This window comes from Scardinius erythrophthalmus (assembly GCF_964197995.2).
Source record: "Scardinius erythrophthalmus genome assembly, chromosome: 20".
NCBI classification, from domain to species: domain Eukaryota; kingdom Metazoa; phylum Chordata; class Actinopteri; order Cypriniformes; family Leuciscidae; genus Scardinius; species Scardinius erythrophthalmus.
Window position 1 is genome coordinate 16,522,502 of NC_138240.1, and position 21,771 is coordinate 16,544,272.

The following is a 21,771-nucleotide window of genomic DNA, read 5'->3' on the forward strand; positions in this document are numbered from 1 at the left end:
CACAATTGAATAGCACTCTTGGTACATCACACTTACTCAGTGTGAATAAAATACAACTTTTATTATTATTTTATTAATAATAATTAATTTAATATATAGCCTACTATTTATATTTTTTATACATATTATCAATATCCATAATTAATATTATTTATATAATTTTTAATGACTAATAGATATAGATACAAGATTTAAAGAAAACCTTTTAATTATAATGCACTGACTATTATTTTGTTCTGCTGATAAAACAGACAGGAAGGGGAAAAGATTAGGACCAGAAGGAAATATTACTCGCGCATGCGCAGACACAGTACTTCCCTGACGTCTGGTAAAACTTTTTGTGGTGATGTTTCAAAGTCTGAGCGGTGTTTTCCGGAAGCACGTCGGTACCTCCTCAAGCGTGAATCCATTCAAGATTTTCAGTCGAAACATGGGCAGTTTACGCAGCGAAAACCGCTCTATCCATTCAGACAACATCCAAGACGTCCATAACATCCCAATGGACGTAATCATACGACCCATTCCGCCTGTTTTAGACGAGCAGAAGGTCCAAAGCCTCATGACCAGCATAAAGGTTAGAATAATTAGTATTGACTACATTTAACGTTTAAATGTGCTTAATCAGTTTGTTACATTATACAAGGTCGCCGTAGAAAATGTTGTGATGATGTGATGCGATGGTTTTCCAGGAGGGCTCAGATATCTCCGATGTGCCTCCCATAGACGTGCTTTGGATCACTGGAGAAGAGGGGGGCAATTATTACTATTCTTTTGGAGGATGTCATCGATTTGCTGCCTATCAGAGATTAAAGATGAAATCCATACCAGCCAAGATCATAAAATCTAACATCTCAGACCTGCGCACCTACCTGGGAGCATCCACGCCGAATCTACTGTGAGTGACACGGCCACATATAGATCAGTGGACATACGACACGCATAAGAGACGAGCACTGAGGTTGCAAACCTTCACTGACAGCCATCTGGATGATGTTCAGGCACATTTACCCTGGATGATTGTGTTTTCTATAACTCTGAAATGTGGATTCTGATGAAAATGGCACTGATGTTCCTGCAGCTTAAGTTTCAAGATGTGTCAGTTATATCTCTAAAGGTGTTTCATTCTTATGAATGAGCTATGAGTTTTGAATCATCCAAAACAAATGTCATATGCATATTTATATTCCTTTTGCCCAACATCATTTTGCTTGGTCACTGTGTGATTCAAGTCATGATGACTAAACAAGTCTCCATTCATCTGTCAGTTCCTAGCCTGACCATCAGATGGCAGCATTATAACACTGATGTTTTAGAGCTAGGCTTCCCAAACTTTTTTTGACCAGTTATTTAACACCACATTCGTGTTTGGTTCTGTTATTGGTTAATATTATATAAAGGTAAACAAATAAAATATTTCATCTTTTTTAGTTAGTGTTCATTTAGATTTTTAAAATTTATTTCAAAACTATATATATATATTTTTTTTACTTTTCGGCCCCCCTCCAGTTCTCTTGGGAAAAACTTTGAGCAGAGTATGAGATTTTGTCCGATGTTATGTCCCCTATAGAGCTATTCAGTCACAAAATCAGTTTGTAGAACAACCTAAAGGCTATTTAACTTAATTAAAAAATAGCTACAGATCTTATTAGAAAAATAAAGCGAAATACTTTATTTTGTTCTATTTGCATTAATGCATTTAATTGGTTAAAATAAAATGCAGATTTGTATTGTATGCTTCCATTCGATGCTCAAGCTTATCTGACCTTTGATGATTGTATTCATTTTGTTACATCCTTGCCAAACCACACCATGAGCATCCGCAAGATGACCACAGGCATGTGCCTGTCTGGTGACCATTGGACTTGGTTATGTCTGTGCTCTTGACCAAAAGCTTTGAGATTGAGTCTCATGGGTGGACTCTGATGTCAGATGATTGTCTGGCACAGTCAGAGTCATAAGAATTTCACTATTTACTTTTTTACTGTTCTGCTTTCAATATTACAAGCTGATTCTGCCCATCTTAATCAGCACATTATAATAAAACCACAGCAAACTATGTACTTAGTGTATTTTTAGATGCACTAAATTTCTTCACAGCATTTTTAAAAATTACTATTGATTTTTTTATATGCCAGTGGAGAGGCATGAGAATTTTAGGACGCTCTCTGAAGCTCATCTATTATGGCAGGACATGTTGGGGGTCATGTGTCATGAGAACTGGCCAGCATTCTTCTCCTCTGCAGGCTGGAATGAAGGAAAATAATGAATGCTCAGTTGTATTACACTGCTATATATAGATGGATTGAAGCTCACAGTTAGACTGGTGTAGAGGACATATAGTGAAACCGGTAATCTGACATAAAACTGGTTTCAATATTTCTACTTTCAGCTGTTGTCTGGACGAGATCAGAGGATGGGCACCTCAGATTTTTTCCTTGTAATGGCATTTCATTTCCTTTTGACCCTTGACCTTGGCCTAATATCCATAGCGAAAGGCCTCTCAGACTCTACAACAACAATGACTGAAGCTTTTGAACCCTAGAATCTCTGACCGCAAAAATTGCAGGTGGCTCAGTCAATAATATAATAAAAATGACCAATTTTGTGTATTTCTGAATGTTGCAACAGTTTGTATGGAATGGCTTCATAATAAAAAAGCTTTGCAAATGTCAGCAGCTTCAAAGTTTTGCATATGTAAATCTCCTTAAAGGGGTAGGCAATTTTTTTCATAAACACTTTTTGTTATTCTGGTTGAAACTCTCTTCACATCCTAACAGAAATCAATGATTGAACTGCTCTAAATATTAAAAAATGTACACATATATCGTCTGTGGAAGTCTCAGGACCAAAAATCTAATATGATGCCCTACCTGCCTGTCAACGTGTATTTCTGCGCACACGTCCCGTAAGGCTATGCAGAGTTGTAGAAACAGTGACTGAGCACCGCAGACAAACAGCAGCTGCCTTATACAGTTCCTCTTGAACCAAAACAACAAGCTTATGCTGCTTTCATGCCATGTCCTCATGAGTTCTAACCGGAGCTACTCACATCCTCAGATTCGGATTAATGTGTTTCTGTGTCAACACTATCAACACCAAAATGAATCTTCAACAGTCAGGTCACGTGGTACATGTAAGAGCTCGGTTGTTTATGTTCATTACTGTATTGTAATGTTATGTGCTTTGAGACATGAGGTCATTTAATGCTGTCTCTCATGACACTTTGCTGAATCTGCTCCCGCTGTATGCGTATGTGTTTTGGAGGAGGCGTGGCTTTGAGAGCGCTCTGAAGGGAGGGTGGGATCTAATGTTTCAAAGCTAGCTTGCTATTGCTAGCCGCTCCAAAATTGCCTTACCCATATTGGAAAAAACATTTGGTCCATACAGTGATAGTCAATGGGGTCCAAAACAACATTGGCATAGAGTGCTGCAGTGATGACGTATTTCTGTAGGCTAACTTGGAAGTTAGCATCACCCTGGTTCCCTCAGCAAAATCCACTTTTGGATTCATGATAATCTTCCCAAATGAACACAACTTTTGTTAATATTGAAGCTTAAATACAATCGGCATTGGTAAAAAGCTAAACGTAGACTTCTACGTCACATCACTACGCTTCCAACAACTCTTTCAGTCTTTATTTAAAAAACACTTATCATGTAAGTTTGAGGTATAATAGCTTGCAAGAGCACGATTACAAATAAAACGAGGCTGTAAAAGCGGAATAGTTAGTAGATGAGTTTTCCTGTTTAGCTGATGATGTTTAATGTCAGCCTCTGTAGTCCCATTTAGCCGCTTGTTAGCAACCACCTTTTCCAAGACTACCATAGTAAAAGCTTTTAAAAAAACACAAGAGGGTTTTAATGATGTATTTCATGACTAAACTGTGAAAATATCTTGACCTTGTGTTTACCACAGACCTTATTTCTGGCATTAAACCAAAAACCTATGACTTCAGGATAATGGAACCAGAATCGCAAGAATGCTAACTCATTTCTTGGTTTTGGCTTACAAAAATACATCATCCCTGCAGCACTCTATAGACAAAATATCTTCAAAATATCTTATTTTGTGTTCTGAAGTAAAAAAAAAAAATGTCATATAGGTTCAGAATGGCATTTAATTTTTGGGTGAACTATCCCTTTAAGAGATATTGTGTTACCTTGGGATCTTTATAGCAACAGTGTTCAGCGGAAGATCAACAGCTGCTGATTGCAGGAATCATGTATTTACAGTCGCATCCTTTGATCGTTGAGGAAGGTACAGGCCTGTGATTGGCGATTACTACCCTGTAGATCTCTGCTGGTAGATAACAGAGTTTATCCATTGGCGATATACGAGTCCCTGGGGTCCCGGCCCTGATCTTGGCCTCCCTTTGGGGCCCCTCAGGAAGTGAAGAGGGGGCCCCGGGCCTCGGCGGAACAAACCTGACTGACTGTAAATTTCTGGCAAAAGAATGGTCGCGTGTGAGAAGACTTCCTGTGGCTTCCTCGCGGTCTGGAAAAAATGTATCCTTAGAAGTGGACACGCATAACCCCTGATTGAGGAGACACAAAGAAAGAGAGACGACACACACCCAATTTGGGAAGCGTGGGCTACACCTGCTGCTTTTTGGGGAAATAAAGGAAGCTGTAAGAATGTCTTTTACTTCCCAAAGATTTTTCATCCTAACTAGGAGGAGAAAGATGAACAATGACAGATGGTGGGAGAAGAAATGGTTCCAGGTACTTAAGGTAAGGTTTCACTTACATAATTTGTAACATCATTGTGAGTATACTTATGTTTGAAAGTCTCATGAATATTTCAACCTCAGTCACCTGTCATTGTACCGATGTAATTCCACTGCTCTGTTTTTGACAGGCGTGAGAAATCATCTCTCTCAGACAAATCCATTCTGTCTGAGGATCAGAAGGGCACAAGACACAGGCTTTGACCTGGAAGCCGATCTTCCCTCCTCTTGTTCTAGAGCGTAAGATCATGAGTGTGAGATTCTGAATTATATTTTTTAGAACTTGTTATATTTATGCACATTACCATTTATATATTTTGCTGATAATCTAATTCTCCTTACTGACTTGTAATAGAGGAGAACATCTCAGTTACGTATGGTAACCCTCGTGCCCCGGGGAGGGAACGGAGACGTACGTCAGAAGCAGTGGGGATTTCTTTAAGACTGCAAGGCAAGCTCGGCTTCCCCTAAAATGTCAAAAAATTAATGGTCAAATATGTACTATTGTGTTAACATTTTATTGACTAAAAATGCGTTAGAACATGTTCATCTCAAAGACGAGTTCGTTCAGAATCAGTTACATATAGCAGGTCGGCTGACTCGATTTCCTTCTCATACATTCCCGTAGCGTCACAGTGCATTTCCCTGTTGAAGCCCAGCGTCCATTGACTTCAATGGAGCTGCTTTGAGCAGTTTTTCTCAGTGCTTCGAAACTAGACGGTCATTGGATAAATGCTGCGATTATGTCCCGCCCACGGACGCTCAGCGTCTCTGGGGGTTAATGGAGGAGTGGGCTGGCCTGAACTCCGGGCTTCTGCGTGATGATTGGAGGGGTCTTTCGAAAGGCTAGATCTCCTTTTGATTGACAGCGATTTCATACAATAAAAATTCAGAAAAGACGCCTAGTTGGTATGACAGGGTCACAGAGCATTTTCTTGAAAAGGAACATAGGGCAGAATTTACGTATAAATAAATGGAAATTTTTATGATGTAGGCCGAAAATTAGCTTCCCCTCTTTGAAAGCCGCCACTGGTCAGAAGTGATTCTGACGAATGGGGATCTCGCTCATGAACCTACTGTATCTACTTCGAGTGTAACTAAATGAGCCAATGCACAAAGGCATGTGATAATTTCACCAGCTGCTGTGCATCGTGGTGCGAGCATATAATGAGCGGCAGGTGCATCGCATCCTTGGTTTTCTGCTGAGGAGCCGGATTTGTTACAGCAGAAGCTCAGCAACTGTGGCGAGGGGACGTACGTCTCCGTTCGTAACCATACGTAACCGAGACGTTCCCCTTCGTCAGCTCACTATGACGTAGGTCAGAAATGATTCTGACAAATGGGGATATCTACCAAAACGCCACCGCTACTGGGCCTTCCAGCGCTCTGCTTGAGCCTCGTGGCCTGACCGCAGTGTTTGGGCAGAAGTAGGAGCTCTAAGTAGAGAAGGTCAGTCACTGCTGTTCCGCAAGACCCACTCAGTGTGACTTATTGGATAGCGCTGGGAAAGCATGCCCTTGGGGAAGGGAACGCTGCGGGAGCCACATCCTACCCCTGAGGGAGGCACTGTGACGATTACACATATGGACTAGCCAAGCAGGGTAGTACAACATATGGCAGTCTCTGGGGTGGTTCTTGCGTAGTTATACAGGGGAAGAACACCGACAGAGCGGGCTCTGTCGAGGGAAAGACACGGGCTCGTCCACAGAGGAGCTGATCGTGGAGGAATACACATATGGGGTTGCTGCAGGGACCGCTATATATGGACACCCAGCCTAGCACAGGTTACACAATGCATACGAGTGTAGGCCTGGCGTCAGATGCTCCGCAACGTCTGACTGCTGCAGGGGTGACAGAGGAACTCACAGGGTTAGCCATTTCTGGGGAACACCACTGGAGCAAATAGACGCACGTATCCGGCCCAGCGGGGCGGGAGTAGCATTGCAAGCCGACACTAAGAACAGGTCCTTTGCGCTACTGGCCACTGGGGGTGAGTATACGGGAAGATACCGGCTCTATATGGAGGTTATAGAATTTAGCGAAGGTGTCGCCCAGCCCGCAGCTCCACATATATCTGTCAGCGGTCGCCTTGAGCCAGTGCCCAGGAGGAAGCAACACTTCTAGTTGAATCTGCTCGCAACCTGAACAAGGCATGTCTTGGGTCTGATACCACTATCCAGTGGGATAACCTCTGCTTGGAGACAGCCTTTCCCTTTTGCTGGCCTCCGTAACCGACGAAGAGCTGATCTGAGGTCCTGAAGCTCTGCGTTCTGTCCACGTATAACCGCAAGGAGCAGACGGGCAAGGCATGATTCAGTCTCCCTGCTCCCCTCAGGAACCTGACGATCAGGTCATGCTTTCCCAACGACTTACCTTCAACTGCATTGTGATGTGCGCCGATAGAGGCAACATACACTTTGACGGTGGAGAGAGACAGCCTTCGCTCCAACCCATCTTGCAGGAAAGAAAGCATGACTCTGATCGGACATCCTCAGGGGTCTTCCCAGTGGGAAGAACACCATTCAACGAACAGGTTCCACTTCAGTGCATGGAGGCGCCTCGTTTAGGGAGCTCTAGCAGAAGTGATGGTGTCTACCACCGCCTGAGGTAGGTCACCTAGAACCTCCACATCCCATCCAAGGACCAGACATGGAGTTTCCAGAGGTCTGGACGCAGGTGCCATAGAGTGCCCCGTCTCAGAGAAAGCAGGTCCTTCCTCAGAGGAATGGGCCAAGGAGGGGCTGTCGCGACTAAAAACGACATGGCCTTTTTTTTTTTTTTTTTTTTTTTTTTTATGAAACGCATGCATGGTTGAATCGTTCACAATAAGAAAATATAGAAAATAGATTTAAATGATAAGCTAGGTGTAAAATTGTTTTATTTTTTTGTCCTGTTAATTTTTCACATACAGAATTTTATTCATAAAAGACGTGCAGAAAGATTCGTTCATAAACGTCATCTTACGTAAATTTCTTGTTGAATTGAATGCAACAATTTACATAGGAATAATTTACAAACAAATTATGTATGATAAAATATAATAGTAAAACAGTACAATGACATAGACTTGCTTCAATTCTCTCATAGGCTAATGGTTAGAGAGTCAGACTGGTAACACGAAGGTTGCAGGATTAAATGCAGAGGACAAATTCTGAGTATAGGTTACCATACTTGGCCTTCACATGTCACTTTGTCTTAAAATAACTTAAAAAAATAATTTAAAGTGTCCATTAAGTGTGTGTTGGTGCTCCTGCTGTATGGTCTTGTTTTGTATGTCAGAGTCCAAGAGTTATGGAGCAATAGGACATGAATAGACTTCCTTTTCCTGTACAGCTTTTGGCAGGATCCTACCATTGACCCTTACCTGCAGGGGTCAGTCAACATTTCCCTGAATAGCGTCTGATTTCACACTGTGGATCTGTGTGCTGTACGAATCCCCTGCTGACGCTGCAGTCCAGGAGGGTTATGTGATGACATATACTTGCACTCTCACACAGGGAAAATTACCAAACCATTTCAGCATATTTGTAGAGTTACATGCAAATGAATAATGGACTTCTCATCCCCTCTGGATGGACTTACATTAGACTTGCAAATGCTGGGAAGAATTAGCTGTCCTGAAAGCACGTTTTTTTCCTCCTCTCTCTCTCTCTCTCTCTCTCTCTCTCTCTCTCTCTCTCTCTCTCTCTCTCTCTCTCTCTCTCTCTCTCTCTCTCTCTCTCTCTCTCTCTCTCTCTCTCTCTCTCTCTCTCTCTCTCTCTCACACACACACACACACCTCCATTACATGTGGCCACAATATGAGTCATCAGACACTGATCGTATAGTCATACAGCTGAAATTCCAACACTATCTCACGACCAATTCGTACGAATTCGTACGAATGATAAAAAGGTGGCTAATTCGTACGAATGCGTACGACCTCACTCGTACGAATTTGTACGATTTGTCTAAACCCACGTGATGGGTAGGTTTAGGGGCGGGGTCAGGGGTAGGTCATTCGTATGAATTCATACGAATTGGGCCGTGAGGTCGTATGAATTCGTTCGAATTAGCCACCTCGTAGAATTTGTACGTTTTCCCATGAGATCAGGTTGGAAATTCACATTTGTTATAAATTCAAATGTCTATTTCTCTATGACAGCAGCTTATCAAAGGAATATTACTACAGAGGTTAAAACAAGTTGAGCTCAATCAACAGCATTTGTGGCATATTTTTAATACAAACATCTGGGTTACAGTGAGACACTTAAACGATTGAAGAGAATGGGGATAATCTGTTAAAATACTCACTGTTTCATTAAGACCTAAACAATATTTGCATTAAAATAATTTTAATAGCTTGAAAAATCATTTAGCCTATTTTCTGAGTAAAGTTATATTCAGTTCTTCAATATTCAATATTCAAAACCACTGTAAAATGAAAAGAACAGCTTTATAGCTCAAATAATGTCTAAGTTTGAACAGATTAATTATATTAATCTATATTATTTTTTTGTGGTAATACACATAATCCAAATGCTGTTGTTATTAAACCTGGAATATTCCTTTAATATAATGCCATAGATTATGGGTTGCATTATGGAGGAGGAGTTCTTAGAGTTATAGCATAGTCTACCCCCACTTCTCAACACACACACACACACACACACACACACACACACACACACACACACACACACACCTGCTCTTCTCACTCAAATGCAAAACCCTATACAGCCTAACCAGTCTCTCTCCTTTCCTAAACAAGACTATTGGTTTCTCATGCCATAATGTTGTTGGTCCTGTAAATCTGTGTGTTCAGCTGCAGTCTTACCTCACTTATTCATCCCATCTGCCATAGCATGATAAATACATAACATAGCAAAGAATTGGGGACGTTTTATATTTAACATATAGGTTAATGAAATTATACAACCTAAAAATTCTTTAAAAAAATACTATTTTTTTAATAGTATTTACGTTCAATACAATTTATTTCTAAAAAAAGCTAATATTAAAAATACTATTAAATTGTTCTGTGGTTTTTTTGAACATTTATATTAGGGATTTAAAAAAAAACAAGTTGTAAATAAAGCAAAGATTACTGTAGTATGTTTTAGAAAGCACACTTTCAGTTTTTATTCTTCAAAATTTCTCATTTAATTAAACGTGTTACTTGCTGTTTCTTTGTAATTGTGAAATTTACTTGCAATTTCTGAGAGGATATTGCTTCTACACCATTTCTTTTTTTCAGTGATGATCGGCAGAGCTTTATTGATTATTGCCCCCTGGGCTTGTAAAAACAGCGTGCAGGTGTTTTGAAAATGTCGTAAGTGTCGTAGATGGTGGGAGGGGGTTGTTGGTGCAGCTGAGGGGACAGAAAGTCCCGGGTTTAAGTGACACTGGCATGTTTGTGAAAGCTGCTCCAAGTGACATATTACGGGCCATGGAAGCACAGAGAAAATAAATGAGACAGAGAAAAAGGGTCTGGAAGCCATTTGCCACTGTCTCACTCTCTCTTTCTTAGATCATTCTTAACATCTGCCTCGTGTTTATTTACCCAACACCCGCTTCTGGCTATAAACAAACCATCTCTGCATGAGCTCAGCCCCTGCAGAAGCTCATAGCCTCCAGCAGAACTTCTGCCCCTCGGCCACAAACCAAACAGTTGAGAGACCAACAAACATAATTATGTGAATTTAATTTTACTTGTTATCTTGCTGAGGACATAACCTGTGAGTTAGAGCTGGAGTAAAACTGCGCTTTTAGCTGTTGTTACGCTGCCAAAACACAGAGTTTCTGACCAAGATCCAGTTCAAAATCCCAGTCAAAAGGCCCAGATAAGGAATATTAATTTACATAAAAATGTCTTTGTTCCAATAAAGCACTGTATATTGCAACAGAGCGATTATTGGACCAAATGAGAATGGTCACATTGCTCGAGCACATAACCTCAGGTCAAAGATTAGAGGTCACAGGTTAGTGAGTACATAAGCCCATATGGATGATTTAAGGTCTTGCATTCCTTTGCACTGAAACAGTAATGCAGTCAGAGCATGATTGTGAAGCAGTGAGACGTTTTCTTTTTACATGACAAGGCTGAATTATGACAGGAAGGAAAGTGAAAACTTAAATGAGTTAAACTTAAACTATAAATGTAATGTGTGAACTAGAGCTGTCAAATCGATTAATCGCAATTAATTGCATCTAACATAAAAGTTTGTGTTTATTTGATATGTTTGTGTAGGCTACATATAGCCTATATATAGCAGTAGAAAACTGAGAAAGTGAGCAAATTTTAAATATATGTAAATATGAAGTGTGTGTGTATATAATAGAAGAAAAAGAAGCCAAAAATGATGAAGAAAAATAGAGTGAGAAAAAGAAAAGGGCTGAGAGAGAGAGAGAGAGAGAGAGAGAGAGACCCCTGCTGTTCTTTATCATGGCCTCGTGCTCTTTGAGCCACTGAATGAAAACAAACCGCAGCGGGTCTAAAACTCTCACTTAACGAAAACAGTAATAGCCTAATGTGATTTTGAGTGCAAACTAAAAAAAAAGTATTTAAAAACAAATGTAGGCTACTCTCCTGTTCGGGTTGACTTAAAAAACTCGATTCGCGGATGAATACATGACTGTTTTTCAAATTCTTATTAAGTTCATTGCAACGACAAGTGTTTGTGTAAATAAACATGTTTGTTTTTGCAGCATTAGCAGTGCGTTTGTCAGGTTGTTTGTTGCACGTTCATTACAGGCCCACTGTTGTTTTAAACGCCTCGCTGTCAAATGGCCGCGCAATAAAAGTAGTAAATTCAGAGGATAATCACCGGCCATGAGTTAGCCTACTTGCAGGTGCAGCTTCTGTTTTTTTCCAGTGAAGTTTCATATTACTCCGCGAGCTCTTAAAAGTCTATTTTCTTGATCTTTTTCCATAATAATAATGATAATTAATAATTAAATGCAAAGTCTAAAACGTGTTAAATAAATGCCATCTAATTGTTTAAACATTTAGGGCAGCAATTAAACAGAAGTTTTCAATTTTATTGGGTTTATTTTATTTTATTTTATTTTACAATAGGCCTACATCTAGAAGACACAACATACAAATAAAATAAGTTTGTAAGATTATAAGTGATGTTAAAAACAATCTAGCAACAAGAAACAATGACAAACGACATGAAACAGAACTGTAATATTTCATCAACAACAATATGAGACGATGAATAAACGAATTTAATTACATTTAATATAAATATAAATTGGAGATTATAATTATATTTACAAATAAATCGAAGCACAAAACCCTTACTGTGGTAAAATACCATGATCTAGTGATGGTACATTAGAAAATACCATGGCACCAGGCTATACTGAAATTCACCACACACTTGATTTTAAGGTGTCTGCGTTCCAGTGTAATTATGCATTTAAAAACTGTGTAATAATAATTAATAACTACATGTACTTACTATAGGGGTAGGGTAGGATTTGGGTTAGTTGCATTTAATAATGCATCATTTATATTTATTTACACAGTAACTATGTAACGTGTAAAAACAACAACAACAACAACAACAACAACAATGTAAAGTGTTACCGAAATTTATTTCATGGTGTTTACATGGTGCTCCAAGGTAGAATACCATGGTACTGCCCTGGTAGCCTACCTGTCCAAAAACATGCCGTTTAGTAAGCCTACTTTTATGTGAATGCATTAGCCTACTTTATGGTTTTTCTTTATCATTTAAACATATGTCTGTCCTTTGAATGTACTAATTTGTTTGTAAAACGATTAACTATTAAAATGAGGTATTTTGTCCTCGAATATGATTTAGCAAGTGTGTGAGAGACCGTAGCTTTGTTTATTTGCATATGATTGACCGCTCCTCCCTATAAAAGACCGCGCGCACTTCTCCTGCTTTAACTGCTCGCGCATGGAATGACTGTAAGGACGCACATCAAGAGGATCTTTTAACATGTTATGAGGTCGATCAACTGCTGAAAGTAACATCAGAGAAACACACATCAGGGTTTGGCGATGCAGTGTTTGCGTGGCTAGTGCTTGACAACAAGCCATAATTTCCTTTTGGATACTTTGGATACTTCCCTCTCGGTTTCATCGAGCTCTTGTCCAAAATTTTTTTAGTAATGGCATTTGCCATGCTGCGGCCCATAGCGTCTCATCTAGCGTACTCGGATGTTGCCATGATGTCCGAGGATGAGGAAAACCGCAGCGAGAGCGACGGCAGCTCGGAGCAGAGCTACGGTTGCTGTCCCAGTGCGGAGAAGCGGCGGCGGGTGACACTCAAGTCCACGGTGGGCGGTGTGGTTATAGTAAAGCAACGGAACGCAGCGAACGCGCGGGAACGCGATAGGACGCAGAGCGTCAACACGGCTTTCACGGCGTTACGGACTCTTATTCCCACCGAACCGGTGGACAGAAAGCTGTCAAAGATTGAGACTCTGCGCTTAGCCTCCAGTTACATCTCACATCTGGCCAATGTGCTCCTGATAGGGGATGGAGGAGAGGACGCGCAGCCGTGCGTGAGCGCGGTGTACAGCGCGCAGGGCGACAGCGGAGGAAAGCAGCCGCGCACCATATGTACTTTCTGCCTCAGCAGCCAGAGAAAAGGGGTAAGAGACCATTCAAAATTATGATCATGGGAGATAATGCATTTAGTTGCTGATACTGTCTGAAAAGAGCAATATTAATAAACATTTATCTTTAATAATAGTAAACATTTATGGGTATGATGTGGGGATATACGCACCTCAGGAAGTGTGAAGGACCCTTGAAATGTAATACAATGAAATTAAAAAGAGAAATTTTAAGAATGAATATAAAATAGTCTAAATTAAGCTTTTAGCCTACTTGTGCATGCCCCCTTGATAGTACATTTGGTCACATATTTTGTGCCAGAAGATAATACAAAGTGTAAAGTGTAAAATCATTTAAGTTCCCTATCAAAAATTAATTTCCCTGCAATAAGGCTACTCACTTTAAATGTAAACCACAAGTGAGTTGGTTATTGAGTTGGCCCAATAAAAAGAAAATGATAGAACAGAATTGGCCAAAATATCAGAAGGATGGCCTAGATGATATATTTGTTTGACCTGACATTAATATAACCTTTTGTTTTGTCTGTGTGTGCTTTTGCAGATAAAGGACGGGACTGACTGCGTCCGCATGCGGGGAATCACTTCATTGCGCGTGACACGCCGGTAGCAGCGGCAGCAGCGCGTGAGATGAAACCGCCACTCAGGGAGCGCGAGAGGTGAGCGAGATTCCTCGCGACGGAGATTTTCGGAAGACTCGCCATTCAAACAAGCGTTGGTTTTTGTATTTGTACTTTTCTGTGTGTGTTTTGTACAGAGATACGAACATTTAAAATGCAGTGCATAAAATATTTTTTTTTCCTTTTTCGTTTTCTTTTTTAAAAAGAGAATTTATACATTTTATACACAAATTGTGAGAACACCATGGTGAAATAAAATATATTTTTTTTCAAATTTCAAATGTCCTCTGTCAGTTATGCGTGGATGGCACAAGAAAAAAATAAGCACTTTTGTAAATGTTTTGGGTTGAAAGGGTTTGTCTTTAAAATTTCATTTCTGACCAATAGAATATGGTCCTTAGAGTTAAGCTCAATTAAGTTTTCATAAATTTATAACACAAAAATCAGCTCAGTGGGACTTTAACATAATGACATTATTGCTATGTAATAGTATGGATATGTCGGCTTCTATATCTGTTATAGAGCATTTATAGTGACTTTTGTTGGCTTCAGGGTTAAAAATCCAAACGTGTCCAGAACAAATACAACCAATAGATGGAAGAACAGTCATGGGCTCAGGGATTTAGGCAGGGCTTCAAATCAATCAGAAACTAAAACATTAATTAAAATGTTCATAAAATTCAGATAAAACTCATTAATCATCTCATTACATAACTATTAACTCCTCTCGCTCTCTATGTGGTCCTTTTGTCATTGTTTACTATGTAACTTTTGTGAAGGACAGAAACGAAATGCTTTTTTAATTCTTTTATACATATCTCTCATTCTGTCTCCATGTGTTTTGGAGATCTGGGATGTATTAGTCACGGTAAATACTACCCTTCGGTCAGCATGGGGACCTGCTGCAGCTGTGCATCTGTGAGCTGCATAAATCACCATGAGGGTCAACTTGGAAGGTGGGGTGGGGGTAATATAGAGCAAGGGAAAGTGTAAGAGGGGGGGATTGATAAAGAGAAAGCAGGGTCGAAGGTCTGGGTGAGGATTAAGCATCCAAGCTCTTGGATGAAAGTCATGGGTTACTGTACATACAAGTCGAGTGGGTCAAAAATAGATCTGTACAATTGTTAATAACCTGATTCGGTGAACTTTATACCGTTAATAAAAAAAAGTCTAACATTGGCTGAACTGGCTGAGAAAGGAAAACCTTAAATAACCCAAGAGACAGCAAATATGTTGTGTCTGATCTCTCCTCTACTGCTCCAGTTTTAAAGCTGTTGTTCCATCCCACATGCAGCGATCAGACCGAAGATAGAGACATTCATTCCACCAGAGCTACACATACACATGCATGTTTCATATGAAGCAGCCCCAGATTGTGTGTTTTTTTTTTTTTTTTTCGTGCCGGTCCAGATTGAATTTGGGATCTGCTCAGAAAAAAATTAAAAAATAAATCATTGCATGAACAAACAATAATAAATATGTAAACAGCAGTGACATTACACATTCAAAGTTTTCCAGGTTTTAAATATTTTTATCCAGAGCAATAGTGAAGGTCACTGGAGACAGTGTTTCACAGTATTACGTCCTATACGAGTCTAGGGTTTTAAGCAGACGCAACAATATAATGGATATAAAGAGCGCTATCCTGAGCTCTGCCACTGCACCACAGATCACATTTAATATTTTTATTTTTCTGCACGTAACACAGAAACAAGTTATTTAAAATAACTTAAATAGGAAGTGTTAGAACCTTTAACTAAACTGCTTAAAGAAAAATAAATTAACCACAGAAATATAGGCTACTAACTGGGAAAAACAGGATACTACAAAAATGGCACCCACCTCCCTACAGCTTCTATTAGAGAAATAAACAAAACAACAGTTAAGGCTATAGGTTTAGCCTTAGTTCAATTAGGACATTTTATAAAGGTGCGTATTAGGCACTGGAGTGCATCTTATTGTCAGTGCAAATTGATTTTAAAACAGCTCAAAAATGCCTTTTAGTCTGGGACTTAAGCCTTGTCTGTAAAACTGGGCACATGCATTACATTTTAAGCATTAAAAACAAAAAGAAACAAAATATAAATGTTAACCCACACTTAAAATACAACAAGCATAAGAGTTGGAGTAACCCTCAACAACCACTTAAATCAATACAGTGGTCACATTCAACACCAAGACTGAACACAGCAGCAACAGAAATCTGGAGAAATATCGTTTTCAAAAACTTAAATGTGGGCAATACTATAGCGGATCCAAGTTTTATCACTTTTTTGTAGGCAAGACAATAAGCTTCATACAGATATTACTATGTAGAGAAATATTAGTTAAAAATGTGACAACTTTCCCCCTACTACTAATAAATTCTGAAATTCTAAATTAATTTGTAATGAAAAGATTTATATTAAATTAGAGACACATTTTCACAAGTGCACTCAGACTTTTGAACCCCACTGTATATGTTTAATGATAATGAATCGGTTCAGCAGTGTGCAATGATGGTACGTTAGTGTTTTGGCAGCTGGTTCAGTCTGAATTCCCCTCATAAGATGCAGATCCGCAGTGTCAAACGTGTGACTGATGTCTCCCAGCCGTATGTACTGCAGTCTAATCTTACTCTCTCTGCTGAGATTTCATCATTTCACAGCAGATTCTATAGCATTAACTTTGTCTTAGCATTATCTGAAGTTTCATAAATCGAGTTTGATTTGATTTCTTTGGGTCTTTCGTTTGGCTTATTAGAATCATTTCATAACAAAACCCAAAAACCTCTTTCCTGTCAGACCCCAAACCCTGACACTCGTTTACTAATGACTGAGTGGTTGCCTAGTGACACTTGTCCCAGAAGGAAACTCTCTCTTCTGTATTTTGGCAAGAACACAGAGTCTACATCCAGTACGTGGATACACACACACACACACACACACACACACACACACACACACACACACACACACACACACACACTCACACACACACACACACACACACACACACACACACACACACACACACACACACACACACACACAGGTTTGACAGACAGGTCAGTAAATGGTTGAGGAAGACTCCCCAGTACTTGTGGGTTCATGTAAACTCCATTACCATTCATGAATAAAAAAGAATTGTCTTTTTCCGGTGTGTGCATTTTTGGCTCATATGTCCGATGTGAGATGGCTCCCCAAGGTTTCTGTTTTGCAGGAAGTTGTCACGGGCACACAGGAAAGCAAAACATGCATGTCCAACCCTACCGTGACTGTCTCACCGTGCCTCTCTCTCTCTCTCTCTCTCTCTCTCTCTCTCTCTCTCTCTCTCTCTCTCTCTCTCACACACACACACACACACACACACACACACACACACACACACACACACACACACACACACACACACACACACACACACACACACACACACACACACACACACACACACACACACACACACACACCAGCCCAGCAGATGGATGATTCCCAGACACCATAATTCACTGACAGGACTGTATCCGGCCAACAAAGAGAACTCTGACCTCCATGGTAATTATATCAATACTGAAATAAAAACATGATGTGTTTCTAACCAATTCTGCTGTGGGACCCTTCTGACTGCAACAAGGTTAAGTAAAATACAGTTGCTTTAGAAAAATCGACAAATGGATTTGAGTTCACAGGGGAAATAAAGAACCACACACATATGACAAAATCAGAGTAAAAAAAAAAAAAAAAAGATAAAATAAAAACAAGTTTGAATCAATAATATTGCGATAATATAAATCTAAAATATTTTTTAATATATATACAAATATATTTTTAGCCTTTAAGGTTTTTTTTTGTAACATGACACAATTTTTTTTATTACTGCGTGTTGGTTACACCACACTGACATTGATTTGGAAGACACATTTTTTCAAATATTAATAATATTTTAAAACACAACTGTTTCACTGCTTATCTTTTTTGATAAATAATAATAAAATATTTTACCAAACTATAAAGGCAAATGTTTGTTTTTATTCATGAATTTAAGCATTTTAATGAAACTATTCCTTTTTTAAGAATAATTTTTGAGCTTAAGCAATTCTGTAAACCCGAATAAGTTAGCAGAACTCAAAAAATTTAAGGCAATCGCTGTATTTTTATTGTATTTTAAAATATTCTTTAACATTTCTCCAAACTCAGATCACTGCTCTCAAAACAATTAACACAGTGATCTGAAGACGTATCTTGTAATTGGAGAGGAGGAGAGAGTTTAAGAAAAGGAGAGAGCAAGAGTAGAATGCAAGGAGAGGGAGAAGAGATGGGTAAAGTGGAGGGAATTTGTGTAGTGGAAAGATTGTAAGAAGACATGAACAGAAATGAAGCCCTTACAAAAAACAAAGTTTATATTTAAGTGTGCTATTAGTATATTTAACTAAATATTAGTTATAGTCCCAGGCTAAAATGCATGTTTGAGCTGTTTTAACTGAAAGCAACTTACATTGACAAATATTAAAATATGTCAGTACCATTGTTTTGTCTCAAGATGCACACCAGAAATGTTTTTTTCTTCTTCTAAAGAATATTATATATAAAAACTACTTAAATATCTTATCACAAGGTCTAATTCTGACTTAATCTAAGCATTGTCTGTGAAACCAAGTTCACTTAAATAAAACATAAAAGTATACTTGCAGTATAAAACTACTAAACTAGTTTACTGAGAGAATACGTCAAAATGTACTTTCATAAACTAAAAAATGTACTTTCATAAACTAAAAAACTTTCATAAACTAAAAAATAAAAAGTATTTATCTAGTAAACTATCAGTATATATGTTCACTTGTAGTTGCAGCACAAAAAAAAATGTAGTAGCTGTGTATTCAAAGTTTACTACTATTACATTTAAAGTGTACTTAAGTGTAATAGTCTAAAAAGTCTAAAGTGTAGTATAAGTTAATGTAGTAAAAAGTGGGCCAATTTAGTCCCAAGTAATATTGAAATAGTACACTTACAAGTGATATTGAAATAGTACACTTACAAGTATACTAGTAGTCCATTGAAATTTACATAAAATACTTAAAATACCAAACCAAGTTTGAACCAAGATGACTATACATTTGTTTTTAATGGAATAAGAGCATGTCATTGTTAAACTGGACCACCAACCACAATGGAAGAGGCTTGTGGAGATGAGGCAGAACCAAATTTAACATTCACAATGTTTTTATTTTGCCCCCATAATGCATGATATGATATTCTGTGATGAAATTCTCTGGCCAGATGTAAATAGAGGCATTATCAGCAAAGGTTAGTGATTGCAGTAGCTACTGAAAAAAAATAGCATCACATAATTGACCAAATATATATTTTGGCATTTCAATAAACTTGGACTTAAATCTCTCTCTCTCTCTCTCTCTCTCTCTCTCTCTCTCTCTCTCTCTCTCTCTCTCTCTCTCTGTGTGCTTCTATTGCTTCTAAGTTCAAATGATAAACATTTACAACATTTTACCTCTCAAGCTTTGAGAAGGAAGGAGGAGGAAGCATCATTAATACACACACTTACTGACTCACATTCTCAGTCTCTCTCTCACACATTGTTTTTTTTTTTTTTTTTTTAGTGTTCAGGAGTCTGGAAGCGGAATTCCCTGTGTTGGGAATTGCTGGACAATGTAAACGCTCCACAGCTATCAGCGCGGAATGCCGTCAAGCAGAAGATGTGACCCTCCCAGACATTAACCGTGCAGGGGTCAGTTTCGGTATCGTGCTAGTGATGCTTCCGAAAGAAAACAATCAAACAATAAGACACCCACACAGCAGGAGGGGTGCAGAGGGAGACAGGCCATCATCATCATCATCATCATTATCATCATCACAATCAAGCATCATCAAAGTATTATTTAATAAGGACCATAGCAAAACTGGGTCAGTGGAGGCAGCTCTCGCCCAACATCTCAGTGGAGGCAGCTCTTGCGCACACACACACACACACACACACACACACACACACACACACACACACACACACACACACACACACACACAGGGTCCAGGGTGACGTATCCATGCCAAAATAATAAGACTAAAAAAAAAACTATTTATGCAAAACCGTAGTCATGCATTTCAAAAATAAGTCAAAAGAAAAATCTCTGTTGCATCTCTTTTTGTTTGTAGTGATGCAGTTACAAGATTTTATTACAAAACCTTTAATATCTGATATAGGAGTTTGCAGTTGTTATACTTAACTGAAATATACACAGTATTGTCATTATAATTGTTAATTACGTCACCGATGTGTGTCTATGTGTGTACAAGTGCATTTTTGTACTGTGTTTTCACATGGGAAAATCTCCCAGCTGTGGAGGCTTTGAGAGTCTGCTGTGTATTGATGGAACATTTGGGGCGTTCCTCTATGTGTGTGTGTATGTGTGTGTTTCTGTGTGTTCAGAGGTAACGATCATCTAGAGGAAATCCTCAATCAGACGCCAGAAAAAGTGCTCTGAACAAGCTCACTGACAGAAACATAGACCTTTACAGACACACACACACAGCTGTGGCTGATAACAACCTCAGGGAGCTGCTGCCGACCGCACAAAACACACACACACCCACACAGATACACGAATAGTCGAACTAAATAATAAACCAATATTTATATGACTACAAACACATTACTATACCTGCAAACAGATATAACTCATTTTCAGCTTTTTGAAGTTTATTTTTTATTAATTCTTATTTAATTATACGTCAGTCTCCTTTCTTGCCATTCGTGTACGATATGATACACACTAATACACTCATGTTGAATAATAATTTGTTACATTGTTATAGGGCTTTTCTCTGCACTCAAAGCGCTTTACATGTTCAATAGTTGAACATCTCCTGTACCAAATTTAACAGTAATTTATTTTCTGGTTTCACATTTTTACAGTGAAATCAGTGCAAACAAGATAATTGTCTGTCCCAGCAAATTACGCAAGTAAAAAGTGCCAGTGGAGCTGAACTATACAGTCACTTGCACTATATTATGTGGAAATATTTACCTGAGCATGATGGACTTCTAAAGCTGACCATAATTTGTAATTAGGCCTATAAGGCATATTGTACATCATTTTTGAAAATCTAAAAAAAAAACAGGGTGTTTTCAGTGCTGTTGTGGTGAGACGTGGTTGTTATCATGGTGAATTTTTAGAATGAGCTGCTGCTGTCATCGTTTTAGATACACAAAACAAGGCCTTTATCATTGGTTGCGAAAGCTGTCGGGGTGTGCGGTATATAGGTATAGGGTTAGGGGTAGTTTCAGCCTCAGACGTCACGACCACGGACCGCTGGCTGAACGTCTGATGCATATGGCACACTTAACTGGAAACACTTCAGGATTTTTGAAGTCGTCATCTGATTGGTTTAACATTGAGCTAATTTTTTTTTTGTAAATTTGGAGTGCTGTCAATACAGAGAACAATGACAAAAATCAGTGTTGCCTACACCGTGTTATCCTCTTTTTAAAATGTGCACCCTGTTGACTTCAATGGGGCAAGTTTTAAACCTGCTTTTAGCCTCTTAACATCCTTGATGTGTCATTACAAGTGCACAGCTAATGTGAGTGATTCCTTCAGAGTGAACACGGTGAATCTGACTGCAGTAGATGTGAAAGATATTAATAAAAATTATGTTATTTCAGCCAGCGCACATACCTGTATTTTCTTCCTGTTTTCGGTCGAAGTCCATAGTAATCGATTTTCGAGTTCACACGCATAGGTTTAGTTATCTATGATCACGCGCATGAACTCGACAATCGATTACTATGGACTTCGACCGAAAACAGGATGTAAATACAGGTATGTGCGCTGG

General features: G+C 38.9%; 2 protein-coding genes across 3 annotated transcripts; both read left to right on the top strand.

Moving 5' to 3' along the window:
- Positions 1-270: 270 nt before the first annotated feature.
- srxn1 (sulfiredoxin 1 homolog) lies at positions 271-2,672 on the top strand. Its single transcript, XM_081350137.1, has 3 exons — positions 271-574; positions 690-895; positions 2,390-2,672. Exons 1-3 carry the CDS (start codon positions 347-349, stop codon positions 2,439-2,441), a joined length of 486 nt encoding a protein of 161 aa, XP_081206263.1. The 5' UTR covers positions 271-346; the 3' UTR covers positions 2,442-2,672.
- Positions 2,673-12,661: 9,989 nt separating this feature from the next.
- tcf15 (transcription factor 15) lies at positions 12,662-19,664 on the top strand. 2 transcript variants are annotated; one of them, XM_081349259.1, is made up of 3 exons: positions 12,710-13,340; positions 13,867-13,981; positions 19,539-19,664. In XM_081349259.1, exons 1-2 carry the CDS (start codon positions 12,855-12,857, stop codon positions 13,930-13,932), a joined length of 552 nt encoding a protein of 183 aa, XP_081205385.1. In that variant the 5' UTR covers positions 12,710-12,854; the 3' UTR covers positions 13,933-13,981; positions 19,539-19,664. The 2 variants fall into 2 exon arrangements, with proteins under 2 accessions (XP_081205384.1, XP_081205385.1); XM_081349258.1 differs by lacking the exon at positions 19,539-19,664 and having other exon boundaries at positions 12,662-13,340; positions 13,867-14,218.
- Positions 19,665-21,771: the final 2,107 nt, after the last annotated feature.